General features: G+C 42.8%; 1 protein-coding gene across 3 annotated transcripts in view; it reads left to right on the top strand.

Moving 5' to 3' along the window:
• Nucleotides 1–10,444, top strand: part of LOC107126403 (torsin-1A-interacting protein 2) — a 39,359-nt gene extending 28,915 nt beyond the window's left edge. For all 3 annotated transcript variants that reach the window (XM_045393426.2, XM_015446340.3, XM_005540140.4), the window contains 3 exons: nucleotides 278–796; nucleotides 3,682–3,783; nucleotides 4,489–10,444. In XM_045393426.2, the coding sequence (XP_045249361.2) occupies nucleotides 278–796; nucleotides 3,682–3,783; nucleotides 4,489–5,246 (1,379 nt within the window). In that variant the 3' untranslated portion in view covers nucleotides 5,247–10,444. The remainder of the gene's footprint in view (nucleotides 1–277; nucleotides 797–3,681; nucleotides 3,784–4,488) is intronic.
• The last annotated feature ends 14,455 nt before the right edge of the window (nucleotides 10,445–24,899 follow it).

The raw sequence follows: 24,899 nt of genomic DNA, 5'->3' as shown, positions 1-24,899 counted from the left end.
CATTACCTTTCATTAGGGAAGAGGATATATTTAATATAACCAAAAGTTGGTTCTGTCATATAAATTGTTTTATATTAGTGTCATTTTGTATTTATTAACGTAAGTTTTTTGTTGCTGTTTTAATCACCTTTAGTGGGAGCCAAGAGAAATAATGTTTAGGAAGAGTGTCTTGTAAACCATGAAAATCTATGTAAATATTATTAAACAGGGAGCTTTTTAAAATATAAATTTATGGGGAATTTTTTCCAATAAAAATTATAAATTTTTGTCTCAATAGACTCTCAAAAGGATTTGGAAAATAATCCATCAATAAATTCTCAGGCGCAGGAGACCACAATCATGGCAAGTAATGCTGAGGAAGCTCAGACCCTACACTCTGCCTGTGGTCTTAGCAAAGACCACCAAAGGGTGGAGACAGTGGGTCCGGAAAGTGCAGATACAGGTGATAAATCCGAAAGTCCAGATGAAGCAAATGTGGGGAAACATCCAAAGGATAAAATAGAAGATGAGAACAACCAGAGTTTTCTGGATGGTGAAAAAGGGCATCACCTCCCTTCAGAAAATCTGGGTGAAGAACCCTTGGATCCAGATCCCAGCCCTTCTCCAAGTGACAAGGTAGGAAGAGCAGATGCACACTTAGGGAGCAGCTCTGTGGCCCTCCCTAATGAAGCAAGTGACGGAACTGGAGCATCTCAGGAACCACCTACTACAGACTCCCAGGAGGCCCAGAGTCCTGGTCATTCCATTACAGGGCAAGAGGGTGAGGATACACTGAGGAGGCGACTGCTGGCCCCAGGTAAGAGAACCCCTGAACTACTCTCCCGTTTTGTATTGCTCTGTTAACTGAGAAAACAGCAGAAGTCAGAGGCCGTCTTTCCAGAGAACTTTTGTCTATCTTTCATAGGATTAAGGCCTTTGGGCCTTGCCCAAGCTCACACAGAGCCAGATGACTGAGTTGATTTTAGAATGAGTTTTCTCATCTAGGCTAGCTCATTCCACTGTATTAAGTTGCTTCCTACACATAAACTGCATTTCTAAGCAATGTTTTTATTAACTGTTTATATTGATGTGATATGACAAAAAGGGGCATGACTTTTAAAAAATTCGCTTCTAGTTTTTTATTTCTTATGAGAATATTTTGACATAATTTTAAAAATCTTTTACTTTTTGGTAAACTAACTGTTACATAAATCAAGACATTGGTATAGTTAAAAATGAGCATTAATGGGACAGTGTCCTTAACTCAGTCATGTTTCAGTTTTATAGGACTTTGAGTAAGTCAGTTAGTTTCTCTATACCTGGTTTTTTCTGCCTATATGTTAAGAGGAACGAGCATGTCTTCCCTGATGAAGGTAAGCGTTGCAGGGTGCTAAATCCTTAACGGGAACTCAAGAGGTGTGAATTCTGGTTGTGGCCCTACCACTTGCTAACTTGGGTGACCTTGGGAAAGTCTCTTCCCTTCCTGGTGCTTCAATTTCCTATTTGTAAAATGAAGAAGTTGGATAAGATGATATCCAGGGATTCTTCTAGGTGTCACCTTCTGTGATTGTGTGTGGATTTGTATTTTATAAGCGCTCTGAAGAGCTCAGTCTGAAATGCCCATTTGCCAGTGCAAAAGAATATAAAATATAAGACACTCTGTTCATCAGGGACTTCAGCAAGGGCTAGTAATTCATGTTTCACTGCAAATCAATGACTAATCTCAAATATATGTTTTATTTATTAATCATCAGAATAATCTGTAACTTCAGTGAAGGCAAGGACTGTGTCCCTGTCATTCATTGTGTATCTCTGGCACCTGGCACATAGAAACACCTTTATAAATTTTGTCAAATGAATGAATGTGATTTGTATGGACCATGACCTGTGTCAGAATTTCACTGTTATGAGCTAGGTGCAATTACTTATGCCTCTAGTCCCAGTTACTTGGGAAGCTGAGTTGGAAGGATTGCTTGAGCCCAGGAGTTTGAGCCTGCAGTGTGCTGTGATCACCCCTGTGAATAGCCACTGCATTCTAGCTAGCCTGGGCAATGTAGTGAGACCCCATCTCTTTAAAAAAATTCACTGTTAGGCAGGTTCACTGTGAGTAGAAAAAAATATTGTTTAAAAAAATCCAGTTTAGGCCAAGAGCAGTGGCTCACTCCTGTGATCCTAGCACTTTGGGAGGCCAAGGCTGGTGGATCACTTGAGGCTAGGAGTTCAAGACCAGCCTGGGCAAAATGACAAAAACCCATCTCTCCAGTAAACACAAAAACAGCTGCATGCACTTGTAGTCCTCAGGAGGCTGAGGTGGGAGGATTGCTTGAGCCCGGGAGGTTGAAGCTGTGGTGAGCCGAAATTTCACCACCACACTGCGGCCTTGGTGACAGAGTGAGACCCTGTCTTTTAAAACAAAAATGCAGTTTATGTATGGAAAGCAACTTACTATAGTTGAATGAAGTTATCTGTACTCTAAGAGATGAGAAATCTTGTTTTCATCTCAACTTAGCTACATCTCCTTATGTGACCTTGGGTAAGATCTTCCCTGTACCTTTTTTCATGATAGATTAAGTAGTGCAGCCGGGGTATGTGTCCATTATAGATCCTTTCAGTTCTGAAATTCCATGATATGATATTTTAAGAACCTACTTTTTGGGGTGATATGAGCAATCCTTTATAAGTGAAGATGATCCTACTTATCTATGCTAATAGAAGTACCTGGCTGGGGTTAAGCACAAATTTAGAGTCTAGTGTGATTTAGCTTAGAGTGCTAAAAATTGTTGCCCATCTTTTCACCCACATATTTTAAGCTTGGCATGCCCACCCTACACCTGGATTTTTACATATTTTGTGAATTTTCTTCACCTTATATTCCTTGCTTTGTATATCTCCTTCACTAAGAGTTTCAAATTTGCTTTTATAAGCTGTTTTGCAACTGTACAGTAATCTCTCCTATCTCAGAACTTAGTGCTTCTGTTATTTTTATATTTGGGGTCTTGAGGGACCATGTGAAACTCGAACACTGGAATTAGAGCACAATTACCCTGTGAAGTTGAATCTCGTGTATAGCCAATATTTCTTAAATCCCTTCTTAATTTTATACATTTTGCTGAATCACATTTTAGGTAAGTTTGGCCGCAGTATTTAAATGTCTTTGTCTTTGATATAAGAGGCAGTGAGGAATTGTGAATATAGCAACATTATCCTTGAATGAATTTCACAGCATTTCATTTTATTCTTCTAAGTAAAATAAGAGTAATAGTCTTAAAGAAAAGACAGGAAAAATGTTAACTTTGGTTTTTTTTGAGGTGGAGTCTTGCTCTGTCCCCCAGACTGGAGTGCAGTGGTGTGATGTCGGCTCACTGCAACCTTTGCCTCCCGGATTCAAGCGATTCTCCTGCCTCAGCCTCCCGCGTAGCTGGGATTACAGGCACCCACCATCATGCCTGGATAATTTTTGTATTTTTAGTAGAGAAGGGGTTTCACCTTTTTGGCCAGACTGGTCTCGAACTTCTGACCCCAAGTGAGCCACCTGCCTCAGCCTCGCAAAGTGCTGGGATTATAGGCGCGAGCCACCGTACCTGGCTAAGGTACAGAAATCCTTTTAGTCAAATCATTGTTTGGTTTGGTGAGAGATATAAAGGTATACATACTGTCATTAGTGTACTGCCTAAAAATAATATTGATTCTTTTCCTCTCCAGAGGCTGGAAGTCATCCACAACAAACACAAAAATTGGAAGAAATTAAAGAGAATGCACAGGACACCATGAGACAGATTAATAAAAAGGGTTTTTGGAGCTATGGTGAGAACAAACCTGGTTTTACTGCAGTGTTGATTCACATTCAGAAATCCTCAGTGAAAATGCCTAGAAAACTAGCAGATTTAAACAGTTTTAACATTGTGTTTACATACACTTATTTAATGATTGGTAGTAAGTCATAGTAAAATAGAAAAATAGAGTTTTAGGGATTTTTCCCTTAAGGGTACTGGCTGATATTTTGCTGTGATTAACAAAATGGAATTTCTCACAGTAGGAAAAGCTTTTCCTAAATAAGAAACAAAAACTGCCTTTCTAATTAGAGAATATTAAATTTTCAAGTGCATTTTAAAGTTATGACTCCTAAAAAAAAATGGTCAGCTATAGGTAGTAGGTGCTTTGAGAAGATGGAAGAAAATCTTGATCACTTATGTCTAAATTACATCATTAGTTATAACAACAAATACATAGACTCAGCTTTTACCTTTTATTTATTTAAATTTTTTACTGAGTACTTAACTCTTCCATGAAGGTTTTGTCTTTCAACAAAGATATCTTCAAATAATTAAATCTGAGAAGAGATTAGAGAAGAGGTACTTCTGGTGGATTAAAAGTTTAAACAATTTATGCAAAAGAAACTTATTGCTCCTAGTAAAACCTGATGGTATTTCTGCCTCATTTTAGTTTACCATAGGCTTTGTTTCTGGCTTGTGTTCTCTGTAATTTTCTGTTTTCTCATTCTTTTGACAGGCCCTATCTTTCTTCTCTTCCTGGTTGTGGCTGTTGTGGCAAGTTCTGTGAATAGCTACTATTCCTCTCCAGCCCAGCAAGTGCCCAAAAATCCAGCTTTGGAGGCCTTTTTGGCCCAGTTTAGCCAATTGAAAGATAAATTTCCAGGCCAGAGTTCCTTCCTGTGGCAGAGAGGACGGAAGTTTCTCCAGAAGCACCTCAATGCTTCCAACCCCACTGAGCCAGCCACCATCATATTTACAGCAGCTCAGGAGGGAAGAGAGACCCTGAAGTGCCTGAGCCACCATGTTGCAGATGCCTACACCTCTTCCCAGAAAGTCTCTGCCATTCAGATTGATGGGGCTGGAAGGACCTGGCAGGACAGTGACACGGTCAAGCTGTTGGTTGACCTGGAGCTGAGCTATGGGTTTGAGAATGGCCAGAAGGCTGCTGTGGTACACCACTTCGAATCCTTTCCTGCCAGCTCCACTTTAATCTTCTACAAGTATTGTGATCATGAGAATGCTGCCTTTAAAGATGTGGCCCTGGTCCTGACTGTTCTGCTAGAGGAGGAAACATTAGAAGCAAGTGTAGGCCCAAGGGAAACTGAAGAAAAAGTGAGAGACTTACTCTGGGCCAAGTTTACCAACTCTGACACTCCCAGCTCCTTCAACCACATGGACTCAGACAAGTTGAGTGGGCTGTGGAGCCGAATTTCACACCTGGTACTGCCAGTCCAGCCAGTGAGGAGCATTGAAGAACAGGGGTGCCTTTTCTAAAGCTAAGCACAAAGTTGGTTATAGAAGGTGTATGTTTATGAAAAAGTTTGTTTAAAGGCCTTTCATTTATATGGAAGGAGGTTGATAAAATAGGTAGAGGAAATAGCCTGAAAAACAAAAATGAGCTTATTTTAGAAACAAGTTTTTATTTTTTACTTCTTGTAAAATCTTTCTAATCTAAGCCTTGACAAAACTAAAAATTAACCGACTTTTTTTCTTTGCCTTTTGGACCAAATCAGGTTTGAAGTATGGATGATATATATGAGAATTTTTTTAAAATTCTAAAATATAGCAACATTGCACAGGAAGATACTCTTACTTCTTAGAGTAACTACAGAGTGATTTTTTTTTCTTGAGTGAGACTCTGAAGAGCCTTTTGGATGCTGTTTGGACTTGGATGAAAGCAATTAGAATTATGAAGCAATGATCACTTTTAGAAAATTTTTCTATCACATGTTGAATATTTTCAAAACCTCACTTTAATAATCTAAAGTTATGGGATTATATCTTATATTAATTTTACAGTTTTGAGTAGTATGATAAAAGAAATAAGAATTCAAACCATTAAGTACCTACCTGTACTACATGTAAGGCACTGTGCTTTTATTCCATTCAGCTGAGGTATAAGTGTACCTCAGTACAGAATAAGCAGCTGTACTCAAACATTCTTAAAAATGAGAACCAATGGGGAAATTGTTTATAATCATTGGAAATGAAGAAATTCCAATTGGCTATATCTTTACTTCAGCTTTTCTTGAATGATTTACAGCAGTGATTTTCAAACTGCGTCTACTGGCACCCTTCCCCTTTGTATCAGAGCAGTTCTGCTTTTAACTGTTTTATATGTCAGGCTCTATGAGATTTCATTGGAACAAAGAGTTTCACTGATACTCAAGTTTGAAAACCATTAAGTGAAAAAACATCTTAGAAGATAGGAAATATGTAAAAAAATTGAATGTATTAAATCTTATGAGTAGGAAGATGAAATACAGGTTTATCATATAGCTATATTGTTTATGAACACTAAAGATCTATACATGAACAGCAGAATGTATAAGCTAGCATTTACTAGCATGTCTCTGATGCTTTTGTTCATTTCTGTTAGTCATCATTTTTGTCCCCTCTGCATGGAATTTTATACTTGTCTAGGGTGAGAGTTTGTAGACTTTCAGCAGAACATATTTTAATAACCAATTTATTTGTTTTATTTTAAAAAATTATTTTTGAATAACCAATTTAATAGTAAATTTTATATGAACACTTGGCATAACTTTACCAAACAGTTTATTTCTATGCAGTGATGGAACATTATGTAATACAGCTCATTTCTTGACCACCTAGTTATAGAAGTACCATTAAGTTAAAAATTAGAGAAATCCAAGAGATGTTATACTTAATGAGAGGAAGCAGAAATGGTGGGTAGATTCTCAGAGGTTTTGATGTTCAGTACTGACTGTTGGACCATGTTCTGTGATTGTAAGAAATATTGAAAACAGTTTGTATGGAGACAGTAGGTGATTAGCATTTGAGCTCTGAAAGCAGAACTCTAGTAAAATGATCTCGACCTAACAAAGGGTCTGTTCTATTATATAGACTATTCCCATAATCCTGGAATGTTTCAACTAGGTTTTGGCCTCTCCATTATATGAGCTCATATGTATATATTTAAGAAGTCTGATTAAAGTATGGAAAGATTTTAGGAAACACTAAGACAATACAGGGATCTTTATTGATACCTAAAAAGATTACAATTGAGTAATTGCTTAATTGAGTGTAGGGGCATACCTGAAGGAAGAATTTGCATTTGGGACTTTGAAGGAATCTTCCAAGAGATTTGGGAAAAGACCTGAACAAAAAGTTAAAGCATAGTGAATGTAATATAAATGTCAATCCAGTATAAAAGCAGAGGAAACGAAGGAAAATCTATATACCATATGCACATTTTTTCTGTCTTTTTAGATCTTAGATGCTAACATTACATCCACAAAACCAGTGTTGCCTTGTACAACTATTATATTGGCCTGCTGACCTGTGCTACCTCAGATCTGTAAAGGAACCAGTATGACGCATATTCTTGTTTCGTCATTCGGTCGAATATGGTTTTTCATCATTTCCTTTCAAAATAATTTAGAAAAATAAATTTCTAAAGTCACAATGGCTTTTATTTAGCCTTTTTAAAAACACTTTTCCTTCCATGTGTAGTGCAATCAATTGAGAGTGTTGTCAGTTTTCTGTCCACTATTTCAAAAGTCGTTTTTTTTTGAGATGGAGTCTCACTCTGACTCCCAGGCTGGAGTGCAGTGGCTTGATTGTAGCTCACTGTAGCTTTAAACTCCTGGGCTCAAGCAATCCTCCCACCTTAGCCTCCTGAGTAGCTGGGACTACAAGTGCATACTACCACACCACTCTACCACTCTGTTTTGTATAGAGACAGGGTCTCACTGTGTTGCCCAGGCTGGTCTTGAACTCCTGGCCTCAAGTGACCCTCCCACCTCGGCCTCCCAAAGTGTTTGGATTACAGATGTGACCCAATGCATCCAACCTCAAACTTTTTTTTTTTTTTTTTTTTTTTTTTTTTTTTAGAGAAGGTCTTGCTCTGTCACCCAGGCTGAAATGCAGTGGCGCAATTTCACCTCACTGTAACCTATGCCTCCTGGGTTCCAGTGATTCTTGTGCCTCAGCCTCCCGAGTAGCTGGGATTACAGGCACACACCACAATGCCCAGCTAATTTTTGTATTTTTATTAGAGACGAGGTTTTGCTGTGTTGTCCAGGCTGGTCTCGAACTCCTGGCCTCAATTGATCTGTCCACCTTGGCCTTTCAAAGTGCTAGGATTATAGACATGAGCCACCACACCTGGCCTCAAAAATCATTTTTAAAAGAAGCAGTATATTAGCTCTGGGTCTTCTCATTACTAAAATGACTTTTTAAACATGATACTATATTTTATAAATGTACAGATAATTCAAATCTATTATCTAATGTGTTCTCTTAGGTTAATTTCTATTTGTTTCTATTCTTTTCTTTGTGTGTGTGTGTGTGTGTGTGTGTGTGTGTGTGTTGAGACGGAGTCTTGCTCTGTTGCCCAGGCTGGAGTGCAGTGGCACGATCTCGGCTCACTGCAAGCTCCGCCTCCCGGGTTCACGCCATTCTCCTGCCTCAGCCTCCCGAGTAGCTGGGACTACAGGTGCCTGCCATGACATCTGGCTAATTTTTTTTGTGTGTGTTTTTAGTAGAGACAGGTTTTCACTGTGTTAGCCAGGATTGTCTCCATCTCCTGACCTTGTGATCCGCCCGCCTCAGCCTCCCAAAGTGCTGGGATTACAGGCGCGAGCCACCGTGCCTGGCCTATTCTTTACATTTTTTAAGGTTTCAGATTTTCTTTTGTGTGTCTAGTAATTCATCTTTTATTGTCATAGATAATTTGCTTATTTGACTTAGAAAAATGATTTGTAGGCATACAATATCGTACATGATACCTAAACATTGCCATTTAGTTACTCTCCTAGAACAACTTTCATTACGCTGTCTATTAATATAAATTACCTCTTGAGTAATCCCAGAATCATAGAACCAATGGTGGAATCAGAAACTGTCTTTGGACTTGAGGTTTTTCTTCCCTTAGGGTAAATTTTAGGTTTTCTGGTTAGTTTCCAGGGTTGGCAGAGAAGTTCATATCACTAAAGGGGTTCATATCACTAAAATAGTAATGCTAATTTGTTTCATATTTCTATTTTAAAAAGCAATAAAGAAATTTCAATGCATTTCATTTGAAGCCCCCAAGTTTATGGTGGTTAGTGAGGCTCAGCATGCCGGTAACCCACCATTCTCTCAGCTAATGACTCCACTAAATAGTGCTAGCCACTGAGATGGTTTTGACCTTTTAAACAACTTTTTTTTTTTTTTTTTTTTTTTTTTTTTGAGACAGAGTTTCTCTCTTGTCCATGCTGGAATGCAATGGTGCGAACTTGGCTCACTGCAACCACCGCCTCCCAGGTTCAAGCCATTCTCCTGCCTCAGGCTCCCAAGTAGCTGGATCCCAAGTAGCTGGATGGCGTGTGCCATCACGCCCAGCTAATTTTTGTATTTTTGGTAGAGACAGGGTTTCCCCACGTTGGCCAGGCTGGTCTCGAACTCCTGACCTCAAGTGATCTACCTGCCTCGGCCTCCCAAAGTGCTGGGATTACAGGCGTGAGCTACCGCACCCAGCCTAAACAGCTTTTAATTACTTGATTTATACTTTATTAAAGACAGGAAGCACAATGAGCAGTGATATTAAAATATAACAAATATAGCATGGGAAAGCGATAATTATTCAGATGATCCTCACCAGCACGGCATTTGTGTATATCTGTCCAAACTCTACGCCACATAGCAGGTCTCTGGCACTTCAAAAATGGATGTTAAATAGAAAATAATAAATAATAGCTGATTAGGGTAATCATTTATTTAATCGGAATAAAGATGATATCCATAAAATTTACTTGCAGAGAAATACTTTGTTTTAAAGACAGGGTCTCACTCTGTCACGCAAGCTATGGTGCAGTTGGCACAATCACGGCTCCCTGCAGCCTGGACCTCCTGGCCTCAAGGGGTTGATCCTCCTACTTCAGGGATTACAGGCACACGCCACCATGCCTGGCTAGTTGAGAAGTACTTTCAAATAGCAACATGAAGCCTTTCTTTTATCATTTGAAAATAAAACATAGTTGTAAACATAAACCAGTATGTCTTTGTAAAGCCAGTAATATATCATTTTATAGGAGCATTGTCTTCTTGTGTTTTTCAAGTTGACTATGTAGTTCTATGTCAGTCTCCATTTTAATATCTCGTTTGTCAAGCTGAGCATATTTCATTTTGAAATGTAGTTGTTGAGAAGTCATGGTGGTTTTTTGTTTTTCACAATTCAAGTAGCTTGAACACTCATCCAATGGGAAAGCTGATGCTTATCTTTGTGGCAAATGCTTGGTTGAATAATATATTTGCAAAGATGTTAATTCTAGAGAGAGCAAAATAAAGTTGAGATGTCTGAAGAACAGTTTCTCCAGATGACTTTAAGCCTTATTTTTGTAAATTTATGTTAAATTTTAGGTGTTAAGTTGTGAAATACCTAATGATATGGGCCTAAATTTGCCTCATTCGGACCAAGACGGGGCTGTTAAAATTCATTTCGAGCTAATAAACTGTGCTATAACTTCTTTGTATTATTATTATTATACTTTAAGTTCTAGGGTATATGTGCACAACGTGCAGGTTTGTTACATAGGTATACATGTGCCATGTTGGTTTGCTGCATCCATCAACCTGTCATCTACATTAGGTATTTCTCCTAATGCTGTCCCTCCCCCAGCAGGCCCCAGTGTGTGATGTTCCCTGCCCTGTGTCCAAGTATTTTCTTTGTGCAGTTCCCACTTGCGAGTGAGAACATGCCATGTTGGTGAACTGTGCTATAACCTCTGTATCTCTATAGGCCAATCCAAATGGCCTGAGAACACAATCAGTATCCCCTAATCTGCAAAGAGGTAAATACCTTAGTCTTCAGTACCTTTCCTTCCAGTATTATCTGCGTTATCTGTGTCCTCTTGCTTTGATGTCTTGAAAAGCCCATAAATTGGTGCTTATTTGGCAAATGGTCTCCTGCTTTTCCTCACTGAGGCTTATAAACTAAATTTGCCTTTGGCTAAGAGCAGTTACATGAACCAAAAAGAACATTTTAGACTTGGGAAGCAACAGGCTGAGTCACATTGCAAGGGGCAGAGTTGGCCAGGCCCCCAGGCAGTCACAGCCCTACTCCCTGTGTTCCTTCTAGGCCTAAGGACGCATCAACACAAAGCTCTGGGCAGTTCCTCCTGGTTCATCAGAGAGCACAGGAAATTTAAACCCATTTGCCTTTCCTGTCATAGAAGAAACAGCACATTGACTTTCAAACCCAATTGCATTTTGCTTATTTGTACTTAACAAATTTGGGCTTTGTCAGTATTAATGTCCCATTTCTTGGCACCCCCTTCCTTTATAACAGGGATTGCTTTTGTATTTGTTTCTTACAGGTGCTGATGAATGTGCCGTATTCAGATTAGTTGTCTGGTCATTACCAGAATAAAGAATAAATCTCCTCAATTTTTTTCAGTTGACTGATTCTTGATTAAACTTCCCAAAATAGCAGGTTTATAGAAATGGACATGTGGTGATTAATGGTGGGAAAGGAAACTGCCCTCATATGGCAGTAAGATGAGAAGCTAGAGAATCCTGTGAGGGTTGTCAGGTGGCATTTGTGGCCATCAGTGAAATGGTACAGGGCAGATCCTGCCTAGAATCTGTTGCAGCTCTTGGTAGCATTCTTCGAGTGCTGTTCCTACTTAACGAGGCTTTCCTGACTATGGGAGAAACATTGGGGTTGTAAGCAGATCCCTGGGAATTGCTGCTACCCCAGCATGTGCTGTTGTGAGTGTGTGTGTGTGTTTTGAGACAAGGTCTTGCTCTGTTGCCCAGGCTAGAGTACAGAGGCGTCATCTCCCCTCACTGCAGCCTCTGCCTCCCAGGCTCAGGCAATTCTCCTGTCTCAGCCTCCCAAGTAGCTGGGATTACAGACGCACACCACCGTGCTGCGCTAAATCTTTGTATTTTTAGTAGAGAAAGGGTTTCACCATGTTGTCCACCCTGGTCTCAAACCCCTGAGCTCATATGGATCTGCCTGCCTCGGCCTCCCAAAGTGCTGGGATTACAGGCGTGAACCACTGCGCCCCGCCTGTGAATGTGTTTTTTAAGTGTGGACATCCCTTACCTTGTGTGTTGGCAATGGGGGAGGTCGGGGTGTGTTCAGAGTTTCTCCCTTAAGATGTTGCCAAACCAGAATTACAGAGTAGAAGCACCTGAGTACCCATCTCAGCCCCTCACCCACCTTCTCCCAGCTTCCTGCCCCCCCACCCCCGTCCATACCCAACTAAAACCAAAGATCTTATTAACACATTGTATAGAATCGTTTTCTAACAAATCTGAATTGAGTTTTGAAAATCTGAAAGACTTGTTTTTGCAGTTTAGGAAAATAGGAACTTTGGGAGTTAGCATATCTTAACTTTAGCATATCTTAGCTTTCAGTGAAAGGAGCTAAAGTCAGGCGATAAGATGAGCCTGAAGGCAAAGAGCCTAGGATTTCCTAATACCATTCCACAAACATCAACAGGATCAGCAGCAACGAGATTTTCTTAATGCATAAACTCACCACTAGAGGGTATTACATACTAGTGTTCTGCTGTACACTAGAACAGACAGGCCTCAATACTAATAAGGGAGTGAGTGGCTCTCAATTATTTAGTTGCTGTAGGAATTGTGATTTTAAACAGGACACAATAAAAATGATTTCAAGTCTGAAGTTGCAGTTCGAGTCATAGAATGTTTGGTGCAGAAGCAGCTCCATCAAGCTAAACTGAGAAAATATCTTGCTATTGGTCCAAGGTATTATCTACTTTAAGAAAAGGAAATGAGTAGGCAGATCCTATTATGTATATGTTCAGGGCACTCATTACTGTGGAATCTGCCCACATGGCTTTAGGGCTCACAGAAGGCCCCCATACACACACTAAAAATGAGGCACTAGCCGGGTGTGGTGGCTCACGCCAGTAATCCCAGCACTTTGGGAGGCCGAGGTTTGTGGATCCTTTGAGTCCAGGAGTTTGACACCAGCCTGGCCAACATGGTAAAACCCTGTCTCTACAACAAATGCAAAAATTTTGCTGGATGTGGTGGCACATGCCTGTAAGTCCCAGCTACTCAGGAGGCTGAGGCGGGAGGATCACCCGACACTGGGAGGTAGAGGCTGCAGTGAGCCAGGATTGCACCACTGCACTCCAGCCTGGGTGACCAAGTGAGACCCTGTCTTTAAAAAAAAGGCCAGGCACGGTGGCTCACGCCTATAATCCCAGCGCTTTGGGAGGCCGATGCGGACTGATAACGAGGTCAGGAGTTCAAGACCAGCCTGGCCAACATGGTGAAACCCCCGTCTCTACTAAAAATACAAAAATTAGCCAGGCATGGTGGCGGTTGCCTGTAATCCCAGCTGCTCTGGAGGCTGAGGCAGGAGAATTGCTTCAACCCAGGAGGTGGAGGTTGCAGTGAGCTGAGATCACACGACTGCACCCCATCCTGGGCAACAGAGCAAGACTCCGTCTCAGGAAAAAAATAAAAAATAAAAGACACTTTGTCCTTTTGACCTATATCTGACACTTTCTAGGATCACTAATTCTTAAGTATACAAATCAATATTTAAGATAAACCATTAATTCAGTAACATGTTTTATTATCGTATTACCTGAGATGCCATTTGAAGCTCTCACTTGGAGTCGGCACACCTCTGTAACTTCAAACATATAACAATAATAGGTAAAATATTTCAAGGAAAATTTTAGAAGACAGAGGCAGGCTCAAAACAAGATGCATCTTTGAGGGTCAGAAACAGAATGAAAACTCCAAGTGGTGAGCAGGGCTGAAGGCGCAGGCCTGTTGGACCTTGCATTTGAAGTCAGGCAGGCTGCTGGGGGCTTGGAGTTCTCACGTGAGGCTCACCAGGTTATGTAAACAGATTGCTTGTTAGAAGCCTTGCAATATTGGTATTGTTATCTGCAAATATTCAGTAATTAATTTATTTCACACAGCCTTTAAAAAAACATCTTGTTTGAATGTCTTATATAAAGTATGCTACAAGTTAGTTTCATTTTTTTTTTTTTTTTTAAGAGATGACCTCTGTATTGTTCAGGCTGGACTTGAATTCCTGGGCTCAAGTGATCCTCCTGCCTCAGCGTCCTGAGTAGCTAGGACTACAGGAGCACAGCCCTCTGCCTAAGTTTTTTTTTTTTTTTTGAGACGGAGTCTCGCCCTGTTGCCCAACTAGAGTGCAGTGGTGCCATCTCTGCTCACTGCAACCTCCGCCTCCTGGGTTCAAGCGATTCTCCTGCCTCAGCCTCCCGAGTAGCTGGGACTACAAATGCATGACACCACGCCCGGCTAATTTTTTGTATTTTTAGTAGAGACGGGGTTTCACTGTGTTAACCAGGATGGTCTCAATTTCCTGACCTTGTGATGCACCCGTCTTGGCCTCCCAAAGTACTGGGATTACAGGCCTGGGGCTCTGCATCTGGACAAAGGTGACATTTTTAATACATCTTTACAAAATGTGAAGAATTCCTAATAGGACTTTTTGTTTAAATTTTTTTTTAAGACTCATAGCCTAAACAAAGTTAAATATAGTTTTTAAAGACTATTCTGTTAAGAGTACCCTAAATAATCATCTGAAGATGAGAATTATGTCTAATTTTTTATCTGCTTTGTATTATTTACATTTTAACGTATTAAAATGGCATTTGTTTGAAAAAGAATCTAATGTTTTTCTAAAGATATCTCAGTGTTAACGACTGTCAGTTTATTTCCCTATTTTCAGGTTCATAATAATTTTTGTACATAAACTTTCTTGATCATAAATTATTGCAGCATTTTATTCTTGCAGTAATAACTGTTTATTAAATTGAATGGTAGATTTTTATCTAATGCACACAAGGTGATTTCCACTTCAAGGTACATTATAGACTGCGTATATATATTTGAAAGTGAATATTCAAATTTAACAAATCAATGACATGCTTCATTTGAATTGCTATAACTGTTCAAACATAGTTTATTGAGAATCCATCTTTTCCTCACTAATTTGAAATGCCACTTTGTCACATACTGGATTCTGATATGTATTTGTGCTTATTTCTGAATTTTCTATGCTGATCCATTGACCTGGCTGTTAGACATAAGTACCACACAGTTTTAATTATTGTGGCTTTAATATCTGGCAGTGGCTCATTTATCTTATTTTTTTTCAGAATTTTTCTAGCATTATTACTTATTCTTTCAAATGAACTTTAAAATCACCTTGTCTAAAAAGTAAGTATTTTTCACAGGATTACATTAATTTTTCTAGTGATCTGGTTGGAAATTGGCATCTTTATGATAATAAGTCTGCATATCCAAGAAGCAAGCAAACTGTTCGGGGTATGATGTTACTATGGCTAGAAGCAGCTAGAAAGTGTCGTGTCTGAAATCTAAAAACCCACATCTGGTGAAGTTCTAAGTTTGTTTAAAACACCAATTCTAGGCCGGGTGCGGTGGCTCAAGCCTGTAATCCCAGTACTTTGGGAGGCCGAGGCGGGTGGATCACGAAGTCAGGAGATCGAGACCATCCTGGCTAACATGGTGAAACCCCGTCTCTACTAAAAATACAAAAAAACTAGCCGGGCGTGGTGGCGGGCGCCTGTAGTCCCAGCTACTCGGAGGCTGAGGCAGGAGAATGGCGTAAACCCGGGAGGCGGAGCTTGCAGTGAGCCGAGATCGCGCCACTGCACTCCAGCCTGGGTGACACAGCGAGACTCCGTCTCAAAAAAAAAAAAACAAAACAAAAAAAACACCAATTCTTTTTCATACTCAAATATGAAAGATGAGAATGGATTATCTCCTCTCCCCCTACTCCCTCCAGCACTGGGAGATTTCCTTCCATTTTCTGGAAACAAGGAATCTTTATTCATCTTTGGAACGACTCAATTCACTGAGGATCCTCACAGAGATAAACAGTGCCTGAGTTGCTTCCTAACTGCCACGGTTTTCTGTGATAGGAAACCCCTCTCTACTGGATTATCTTTAAAATGATGTTGAATAATAGAAGCTCTGTGAAAATATTCATTCCTAGAATAAGGATATAAACATCCTCATACCAAAGCCACTGGTGGTCCTTAGTTCTTCCCAAGTAATCCTAATTCTGTAATCCTTTTGTCTCCTGACTCTTTTGCTTTCTGTAATCTTGGGTATGAGGCTACACATTCAATTCACAAATATTTACTGAATACCCATCTGTGCTAACAACTGAGTTGAACATCAAATATCTTAATGACGGAGAAAAAAAACCTCGTATGGTTTGGGTGAATATTTCCTTCCACCCCAAGGTCTGTAACCTTTGACTAGGATCCTCCCTCTTCTATCTATGGGAAATAGGACTAAGAAGATATAGTTTGGCAGGATGTCCTTTTTTTGCTGACAATAGGGTATCCATAAGCAATATGCTGTCCAAAGTCTCAAAGTGGGTCAACATTTTGAGACTTAGTAGCAGCATGCTTCGAAGAGGATATGGGAGGAGAAACCAGCCCTGCATTAGAAATAATTAATCCACTAGCCCCTGTGGGTCATTGTCTGCTACTCGTTGCAGCAGATAATGATATTCCCAGCTGTGATTTGGGCTGGTTGTCCCCTGACAAGTTTTCATGCACAGAACCCAGGTCAAAACCCAGGTAGAAAGAAAATGCAAACATGCCTCTCATCTGAGGGGGTGACCCTTTCGGGCCCAATGGGGATGCAGCAGCAGCCTTGCAGAAAGGTCTTGAAGAGATGAAGAGCTGTAGTCTGATGGGGAGTATAAACTAGGTAAAGACTATGAGCAGGGTTTTTCTTTTTTCTTTCTTTCTTTTTTTTAGCAGAGTCTAGCTCCATCACCTGGGCTGGAGTGCCCTGGCATGGACACAGCTCACCGCAGCTTTGACCTCCCATGCTCAAGCGATCCTTCCACCAGTCTCTGGAATAGCTGGAACCACAGGCACGCACCACTGTGCCTGGCTAATATTAATTTTTTGCCTGTAATCCCAGCACTTTAGGAGGCCGAGGGAGTTTGAGACCAGTCTGGACAACACAGTGAAACCCCGTCTCTACTAAAAATACAAAAAATTAGCTGGGGGTGGTGGCGGGCACCTGTAATCCCAGCTACTCAGGAGGCTGAGGCAGGAGAATCACCTGAACTTAGGAGGTGGAGGTTGCAGTGAGCCGAGATCGCACCATTGCCTTCCAGCCTGGGCAACAAGAGTGAAACTCTGTCTCAAATTTTTTTTTTTTTTTTTGTAGAGACGCGGTTTCACTACGTTGCCCAGGCTGGAGCAGGTATTTTTCAGACAGCATTTAGTCCCCATCATTTTGCCTTACCTTACTTCCTGGTGGGCAGCATTGCATGTAAGTTTTTGTCACATAAAACAATAAAGACTAGAGAGATGGCTTGTTCTGGTGCATAGACAACCTTTTGCAGAGGAAAGATGAGAACCTGTAGATTTATGTGGTTTTGATTAACTCTCCATCCACCAGTCCCAGCTGGTAGCATCAATGAGCAGGAATTTTCAGTCATCTGGAGAAAACACACCATATTAAAAAGCAAACAAGTTTTATGGGGGGGAGGAGTTCACAGATGCATTTGGGAAAAATTAGCAAATGGCCCCTTGCTTACCATCTTCACTCTTTTCTTTTTCATCCCGAACATCAAAGTTATTCAGTGGTTTTGGGATCACATATTCCACTTAATGTTTAAAGCAGATGCCAATGGGAGAAGCAGAAACATCCCTGTGAGAAAAACCACAACTATGCATTGTTATGTGAAATTTGCTCTAGTTTCACATTCTTAAAATGTTAAAAACTGGAGTGAGAACTGGCTTATTTGCTGTGAGGTGATGCTGTAAAATGGCGGCAGCCCATTGAGCTGTGGCTATCTGGCAGGTGAAGGTAGTTTTGTTGAGTGGTGCCTGCTGGGTTGGATTCACCTGTAGCTGCCCCGCCAGGGGGTACCAGATTCCACCATCTCCTCATCCTCAACACTGCCTTGGGCTTACTGTGACCTGACCTCATGGCCACAACTCAGACGATGCTGTGACAGGGCTTTGGCTCTGTTAGCCATGTGGGGTACAGACAAAAGTGCCCCTGTGGCCAAGGCCTGCTACATTTATGCAGCTCCTGTAAACACACTTTCCTGAAGAATCACAAAGATGTAGGAAGTCCTGCATCTTCCATCTGCTTCTTTCCCATCCTGTAGCCACTCCTGAGTCTCCTGTTTTAGTCCCTGTGTGGTTCCAGTGTCTAAAAAATGAACACATGAGAGTTATAACCCCTTTTTAAGTATCTTCTGCCTACGTATCTTCCGTAGCTCAGTCCTTTTCTTCCCTTTTACAGCGAGGTAGCAGGCGCTTGAGTTCTCTGAGAGGAATGAGAAGGACAAATGCAAGCCCTTTCCCTTGAGCCTTTGCAGCTGGTTGACTCAATAATAGTTCCCGAGCACCCATAGGTCAGGCTCTGCCAGGGCTGGCTTTGCTCTGTAATGAACACCTTGCACTCCAGGATTGTTTGATTATCCTTCAAAACTGGACACACTCTTTCCTGTCAGATGGTTTCTGTGGTCATGCATTGCGGTGGGGGTGGATGTGATGACCTCTGACGATCCTTCTAGCCCTAGAACTCTGTAATTCTAATGGTCAGGCGCATGTCTTAGCATCTGTCTTCTTTCTCCCCTTGTTGCTTTCATTTACCACATTATTTCTGTCTACCTTCTCAAGACTGTAGCCTTTCACCTAGCACATCCTCTGCATATCTGCATCCATCTCTGGTTGAATTTCAGTCTGTAACCAGCAGACCAGTCTTATCTGGCCTTACTCTGTGGATAGCAGAATGTCCAGTTATTTTGCAGACACAGAGCGGAGAAGTTGCAACTTATGCAGCCAGGGCATGCACAGAAAAGAAAACTTCGACCTCAAATGACACCCGGAACCAAAGTCTCTCCCCAGCCATGGAACTAAAAGTTTGGGACATAGGTGGAACCTGAACACTGGAACATTTTCAAAAGTGGGTGGGTCAATTGTCTAGGAATTTCTGGTGATAAGACCCCTCCCCATGCCTTACCAAAAGTCGTCTCATTTGAAGTCCTTCCAATCAAATCCTGCCCTGCCAGCACTTTCACATACCAACCTGTCCTTCCTAACCCATAAAACTTGTCCCAAAACCCAGATTTGGGAGACAGATTTGAGTTTTGACTGCTGCCTCCTTAGCAGTTGACCTCAGAACAAAGTCTTTCTTTTCTTTTCTTTTCTTTTTTCTGAGATGGAGTCTCACTCTGTCACCCACCCTGGAGTGCAGTGGCACAATCTCGGCTCACTGCAACCTCCACTTCCTGGGTTCAAGTGATTCTCCTGCCTTAGCCTCCTGAGTAGCTGGGATGACAGGCGCCCGCCACCACGCCCAGCTAATTTTTTGTATTTTTAGTAGAGACAGAGTTTCACTATGTTGGCCAGTCTGGTCTCGAACTCCTGACCTCATGATCCACCCACCTCGGCCTCCCAAAGTGCTGGGATTACAGGCGTGAGCCACTGCGCCTGGCCAGCCTTTCTTTTCTCAAAGCCCAGTGCCATAGTATTGGCTTCTCTGTGTGTTGGGCAGCAAGGCCATTGCTTGGTGGCAAGTCTGTCTTCACTGTCTACAAAATGCTTTGATTGATAGCTCTCTGCCCCTCCTCTAGTGATCTAGATCCATCTGTGATAATTTCACTCTTTTCCTGAGGACAAAGTCTGGTGGAAAAGAAACACTGAGGCTAGCATCAGCTTCCTAAAGTAATGATTCCACATTTGGCAGACAGAGGGACCCACCCAGTTTCTGATTATGGCCAATCTTTGAACACTTGACTCCACTTCCTACCTGCAGTCTCCACTGTGTTTATTTTAGTCTCAAGCAAGGCAATACCTGGGAAGGTTTATACCTCACCTGTGAAAATACGTGTTAATTTTCCACCCTGGAGTTTAATAAGCTCCTTGAGGGCTGGGGTGGTATTTTCATTTTTATTTCTCTAACACCTAGCACAAACGTTTGGTGCCTAGTTTAGGTCCTCAACAAATGTTAGTTGAATAAACAGTTTTCTCTCTGTTAACTCTCCTCTGTAATGGCAATTTTTTCAAAATCCAGGCACGGATGGGCCTTACTGCACATTTCAGTGTAGGAGCCCGTCGGTTCACCATTAGAATAATGGATCTCAGGGGTCAAAGTTGTGGACGCAATTGTAGAGGAAACCTGTGGGCTCACCAAGAGAATGATGGTTTCTGGCCCCTTTCTACGTGACTTCATGCAACACGGAGACTCCTGAAAGTTGCTGATGAGTTGGATTTCTGAAAATCAAGTTGTTTTGTCTTTATTGAAATGTCCTAGCTTCATTTGACTGGACTTGGGTTACCAATATGTTTCTTACACTTTGGCTTTGGGTTTCTTTGCGTAGAGGCCTGTAAGTCAAGAAAGTCTAGGAAAAAAGGGGGGAGGGCATGAAATATTAACATGGAATGACTGGAAGGGTCATTTTGCAGATGGGAAAACCAAGGGGCTAAGTGACTGCCTAAGGCTATAGGTTATAGTGCAGACCTGAGCCCAGAACCTAGATCCAGGGCCCGAGGCCACTGGTCTTTCCACTGTGGGGAAATCTTAGTGAGCCAGGGAAGTACAGTATTTACAAGAACCTACCATCGAACTCTCTGGGGGTGTGGAAAATGGCTGTTTGCCTCCATTTGAGGCTTTCTCAGCATTCTTGTTTTACAGAGTACACCTCCCCATCTCCCTCCTTGGAGGTGCGTATTGTCTACGGCACCCATAACTGCAGGACTGGCAGCCTGGGAAGGGCCATGGCGGGGGCTGGCGGAGGCCCTCACTCTGGCGCTCCCGTGCACCTCCCACCCACATGATACAGAGGCCCGTTGTGCTCTCAATGGACCTGCCTGGCTCAATCCTTCTCTGCCTGCAGCTTCCTGGTGTCCCAGGATTCAAACTGTGCCCTGTGCCCCCGCCAGTCCAAGTACTATCAGGTATGTCAGCCACAGGGAAAGGCCATTTCCAGGTTTCCAGTTGGGCCTGAGGGGCTTTGTGGAGTCAGTAGCAGAGGAGGCAGGGCGAGCAGAGCCGCTGGGCAGGCACAGCTCAGGAGCAGGGCCTGATGCGCAGCTGGAAGAAGAGGGATTGGCCCTGGAGTCTCCACTGGCTAGGCTAGGAATGGTTCTAGACACTGGTCCCAGGTTGGACGATGCGTGTTGGTTCCCCATGCTCCTGTGCAAGGGGCAGAGCTACAGTTGCTACTGATGTACCAAGAGGCTGACTGTCCTCAGTGTGCCCACTCCAGGAGAGAACCATGGCCTTATGTGCTTGCAGCCCTGCCTGGCCACTCAGAGTGCTTTACGTTGCAGCAGTGCTCTTGGTTTCATGCCACTGCCTTTGGGAGACAGCAGTGTCCATGGATACCTCTCTGGACCTGGATACCCAGGTGAGTCAGCAGCTCCTGAAAAATCTGCACCTGAAAAAGTCCAAGTCCTGACCTCCAGACTGCTGCCAATGGCTCTAGAATCCTACCTTTCACAGCTGGACATGGAAGCAAGAAGGGTGATGGAACCATATTGGGTAAGTTGGCTTTGGGGAGCTCCAGTCTGGAAGAATCTATAAATGACCAGCTAATTTTGTTAGGTTGGTCCTGATTGCTGTGTAAATCGCAAAAGGGAAGAAGCTCAGAGAAGCAGGGAGAAAGAAACTGAAAACTCAGATGCTACCAAAGAAGTGTGGCTTTAGTTGTTCAATACTTTGTGCTCCAGATCATGAAGCTGATGAGGAAAGCCCTGGCAGGTCTCCGAGTGCTCTGAGGTACAGCTCTGAGCAGACGCCCCTGCTCCAAGTCCTCAGAATTACCTCGTTTGTTGCAAATGGCCGGACTGTGAAATCATTTTCCCCAGGAGTTCAAACTGCAATCTTACTAACCTCTACGGTCATCATGTGCTTCGGTGTAAATGAAGCCCCAGTATTTCATCCTCTTAAACCTTGTAACCTAACAGGATGTGGAGGAATTGAACTCTGGGACACTGTTGGTGGGATTGCAAAATGGTGCAGATGCTGTGGCAAACGGGATGGTGGTTCCTCAAAAAATTGCAAATAGTATAACCACATGATCCAGTAACTCTACTTCCAGGGACAGAAATAGAATTCCCAAAAGAATGGAAAGCATGGTCTCAACAATGTATTTCTTTTCTTTTTTCTTTTTTTGAGATGGAGTTTCGCTTTTGGAAACTCGTTGCTGGAGTGCAATGGTGTGATCTCGGCTCACTGCGACCTCTGTCTCCTGGGTTCAAGTGATTCTCCCGCTTCAGCCTCCTGAGCAGCTGGGATTACAGGTGCCCACCACCACGCCCGGCTAGTTTTTGTATTTTTAGTAGAGATGGGGTTTCACCATGTTGGCCAGGCTGGTCTCGAACTTCTGACTTCAGGTGATCTGCCTGCCTCAGCCTCCCAAAGTGCTGAGATTACAGGCATGAGCCCCCGTGCCTGGCTCTCAATGATGTATTTTACACCCATGTTCATAGCAGTGCTATTCACAGTAACTAAAACGTGGAAACAACCCATTTACCCACCCACAGATGAATGGATAAGTAAAATATAGCATAATGCAGTGGCATATTATTCAGCCTTAAAAGGAAGGAAATTCTGACCTGCCACATGAGATGAGGACATCATGCTGAGTGAAATAAGCCATTCACAAAAAGACAAATACTGTATGGTTCCACTTACGTGAGGTACTTAGAGGATGGCAAAATTATAAAGGCAGAAAGTTAGAATGGTGGTTGCCTGGGGCTGGGGGTCGAGGGAATGGGGAGCTTTTGTTTTATGGGTACAGAGTTTCAATTTTGCAAGATGAAGAGTCGTGGCAGTGGTTGGTGGTGATGGTGGCACATTATGAATGTGCTTGATACCACTGAACTGCTGCCCACTTAGTGGTGGAGGTGATAAGCTTTATATGTGTATTTCACCACAATAAAAGACTTTGAAAGAAAAAAACCCTCCAGCCTATGAAAGACAGGAGTGCATCTGGTTCCTTCAGTCGGCTTTGGCTGGCTGCAAAGCGTGTGCAAGGCCCTGTGCCGGGTGCTGGGGCCAGTGCAGTGGGGAACGCAGCCTGGAGGAACAATCCGTCTGCCAGGGAAAATAAAGGGCGTGCCGGATACCAGCAATCCAGCAACACGCGGGGAGGTGGAGAGAGGTTTTGCTTATCCAGAAAAGGGAGTGATGGCTTCCAGGGGCCTCAGGGGAATAAATCATAGAATCCTGGACAAGATTTGAAGGACAGGTAGGATTTGGGAGGGTGGAGAAGGGTGCATGGGGTCAGAATTGTAACTGAAAACTCATTCCAGGTAGATGGAGAAACTTTCTAGAGTTGTTGTTTTTGAACTATTTGGGGGAGGGGCACAGACCCTTTTTGCATACCTGATATGCTCACATTTCTATTGAATCCCAGCGGGTTCCTAGATCTCAGGATCATTTAAATGGATCCATTTGGGTGGGGTTCGGGGCGGAGGTCTGGCGATGTCAGGAGTGTGTGCCTGGTTTGTTCCCTCACCCCTACTCCCTGTGGTCAGGGCTCCACTTGCTGGGACATTCTGGGACCATGAGATGGCCCAGTGCAGCAAGGTCTGGAGAGGAGAAGGCTGTGGGGTCTGCCCCAGTGGACAGCTTCTGCCCGGGGACCTGTGAGTGGTCTGCCCCGAAGCTTCTGCCACCTGTCTCCTCGGCTGGCACAGCCCAGGACCTCAGTGTGCTCACAGCCTGGGAGGAAGGAGGTCAGGCCAGGCTGCATGAGGCTGAGCCGCCCACCTCACCACTGTCTCCGCCGGAGCCCTGCGCCCTCCCGCTCCCAGGTGTCTCACTGCCTTCTCTCCACTTCAGTCTCCTCTAGCCCTGCTTCGCTCAAGTCTCTCCACTGTCTAAAATCTGCTGCTTACGCAAGCCTCCTCAGCATGTCCCCTGGACAGGCTGTGAAGCTGCATTCCAATCCCTTTATATTTGGAGTTTCTTGAAGTCAGTGTTTGCTTAGGAGATTTCATCCTGGGGGAACAGGAATGATGACCCCTCATCATCCTGCCTACCTACAGATTTACTGAGCCCCATCCTTCCAACAGGATGAACCTACCTCCAAGCCTTGCTTACATACAAAAATCAAACATATCTGTTAAAAATAATTCAAACATGAATGGTTCCAGAGTTTCTGCTTAGAGTGATGAAAAATCTTTGGAGGCCGGGTTCGGTGGCTCACGCTTGTAATCCCAGGACTTTAGGAGGCCAAGGCAGGGAGATTGTTTGAGCTCAGAAGTTCGAGACCACCCTGGGCAACATGGTGAAACCCCAACTGTACAAAAAAAAATACAAAAATTAGCCAGTTGTGGTGGTGCGTGCCTATAGTCCCAGCTACTTGGGAGGCTGAGGTGGGTGGATCACTTGAGCCTGGAAGGCAGAGGTTACAATGAGCTGAGATTGCACCACTGCACTCCAGCCTTAGTGACAAAGCCAGACCCTATATGCTGTCTCAAATAAAACAAAGAAGAAAAAGAAAAATCTTTGGAAACATAATGGTAATGGTTGCACAATACTGTGAATATTAATTAATTAAATTTATTTATTTTGAGATGGAGTCTCACTCTGTCGCCCAGGCTGGAGTACAGTGGTGCAATCTCGGCTCACTGCAACCTCTGCCTCCTGGCTTCAAGCGATTCTTCTGCCTCAGCCTCCCGGGTGGCTGGGATTACAGGCGTGCACCACCACACCCAGCTAATTTTTGTATTTTTAGTAGAGGCAGGGTTTCACCATATTGGCTAGGCTGGTCTCTATCTACTGACCTCGTGATCCGCCCACCTCTGCCTCCCAAAGTACTGAGATTACAGACATGAGCCACCACACCCGGCCTTTTATTTTTATTTTTGAGAGACAGAGTCTCCCTCTGGCACCCAGTCTGGACTGTAGTGGTACAGTCACAGCTCACTG

Source organism: Macaca fascicularis, chromosome 1 (genome assembly GCF_037993035.2).
Source record: "Macaca fascicularis isolate 582-1 chromosome 1, T2T-MFA8v1.1".
Taxonomy (NCBI): Eukaryota; Metazoa; Chordata; class Mammalia; order Primates; family Cercopithecidae; genus Macaca; species Macaca fascicularis.
The sequence above is the reverse complement of the archived record's forward strand: the minus strand, read 5'-3'. Positions and strand labels throughout refer to the sequence as shown.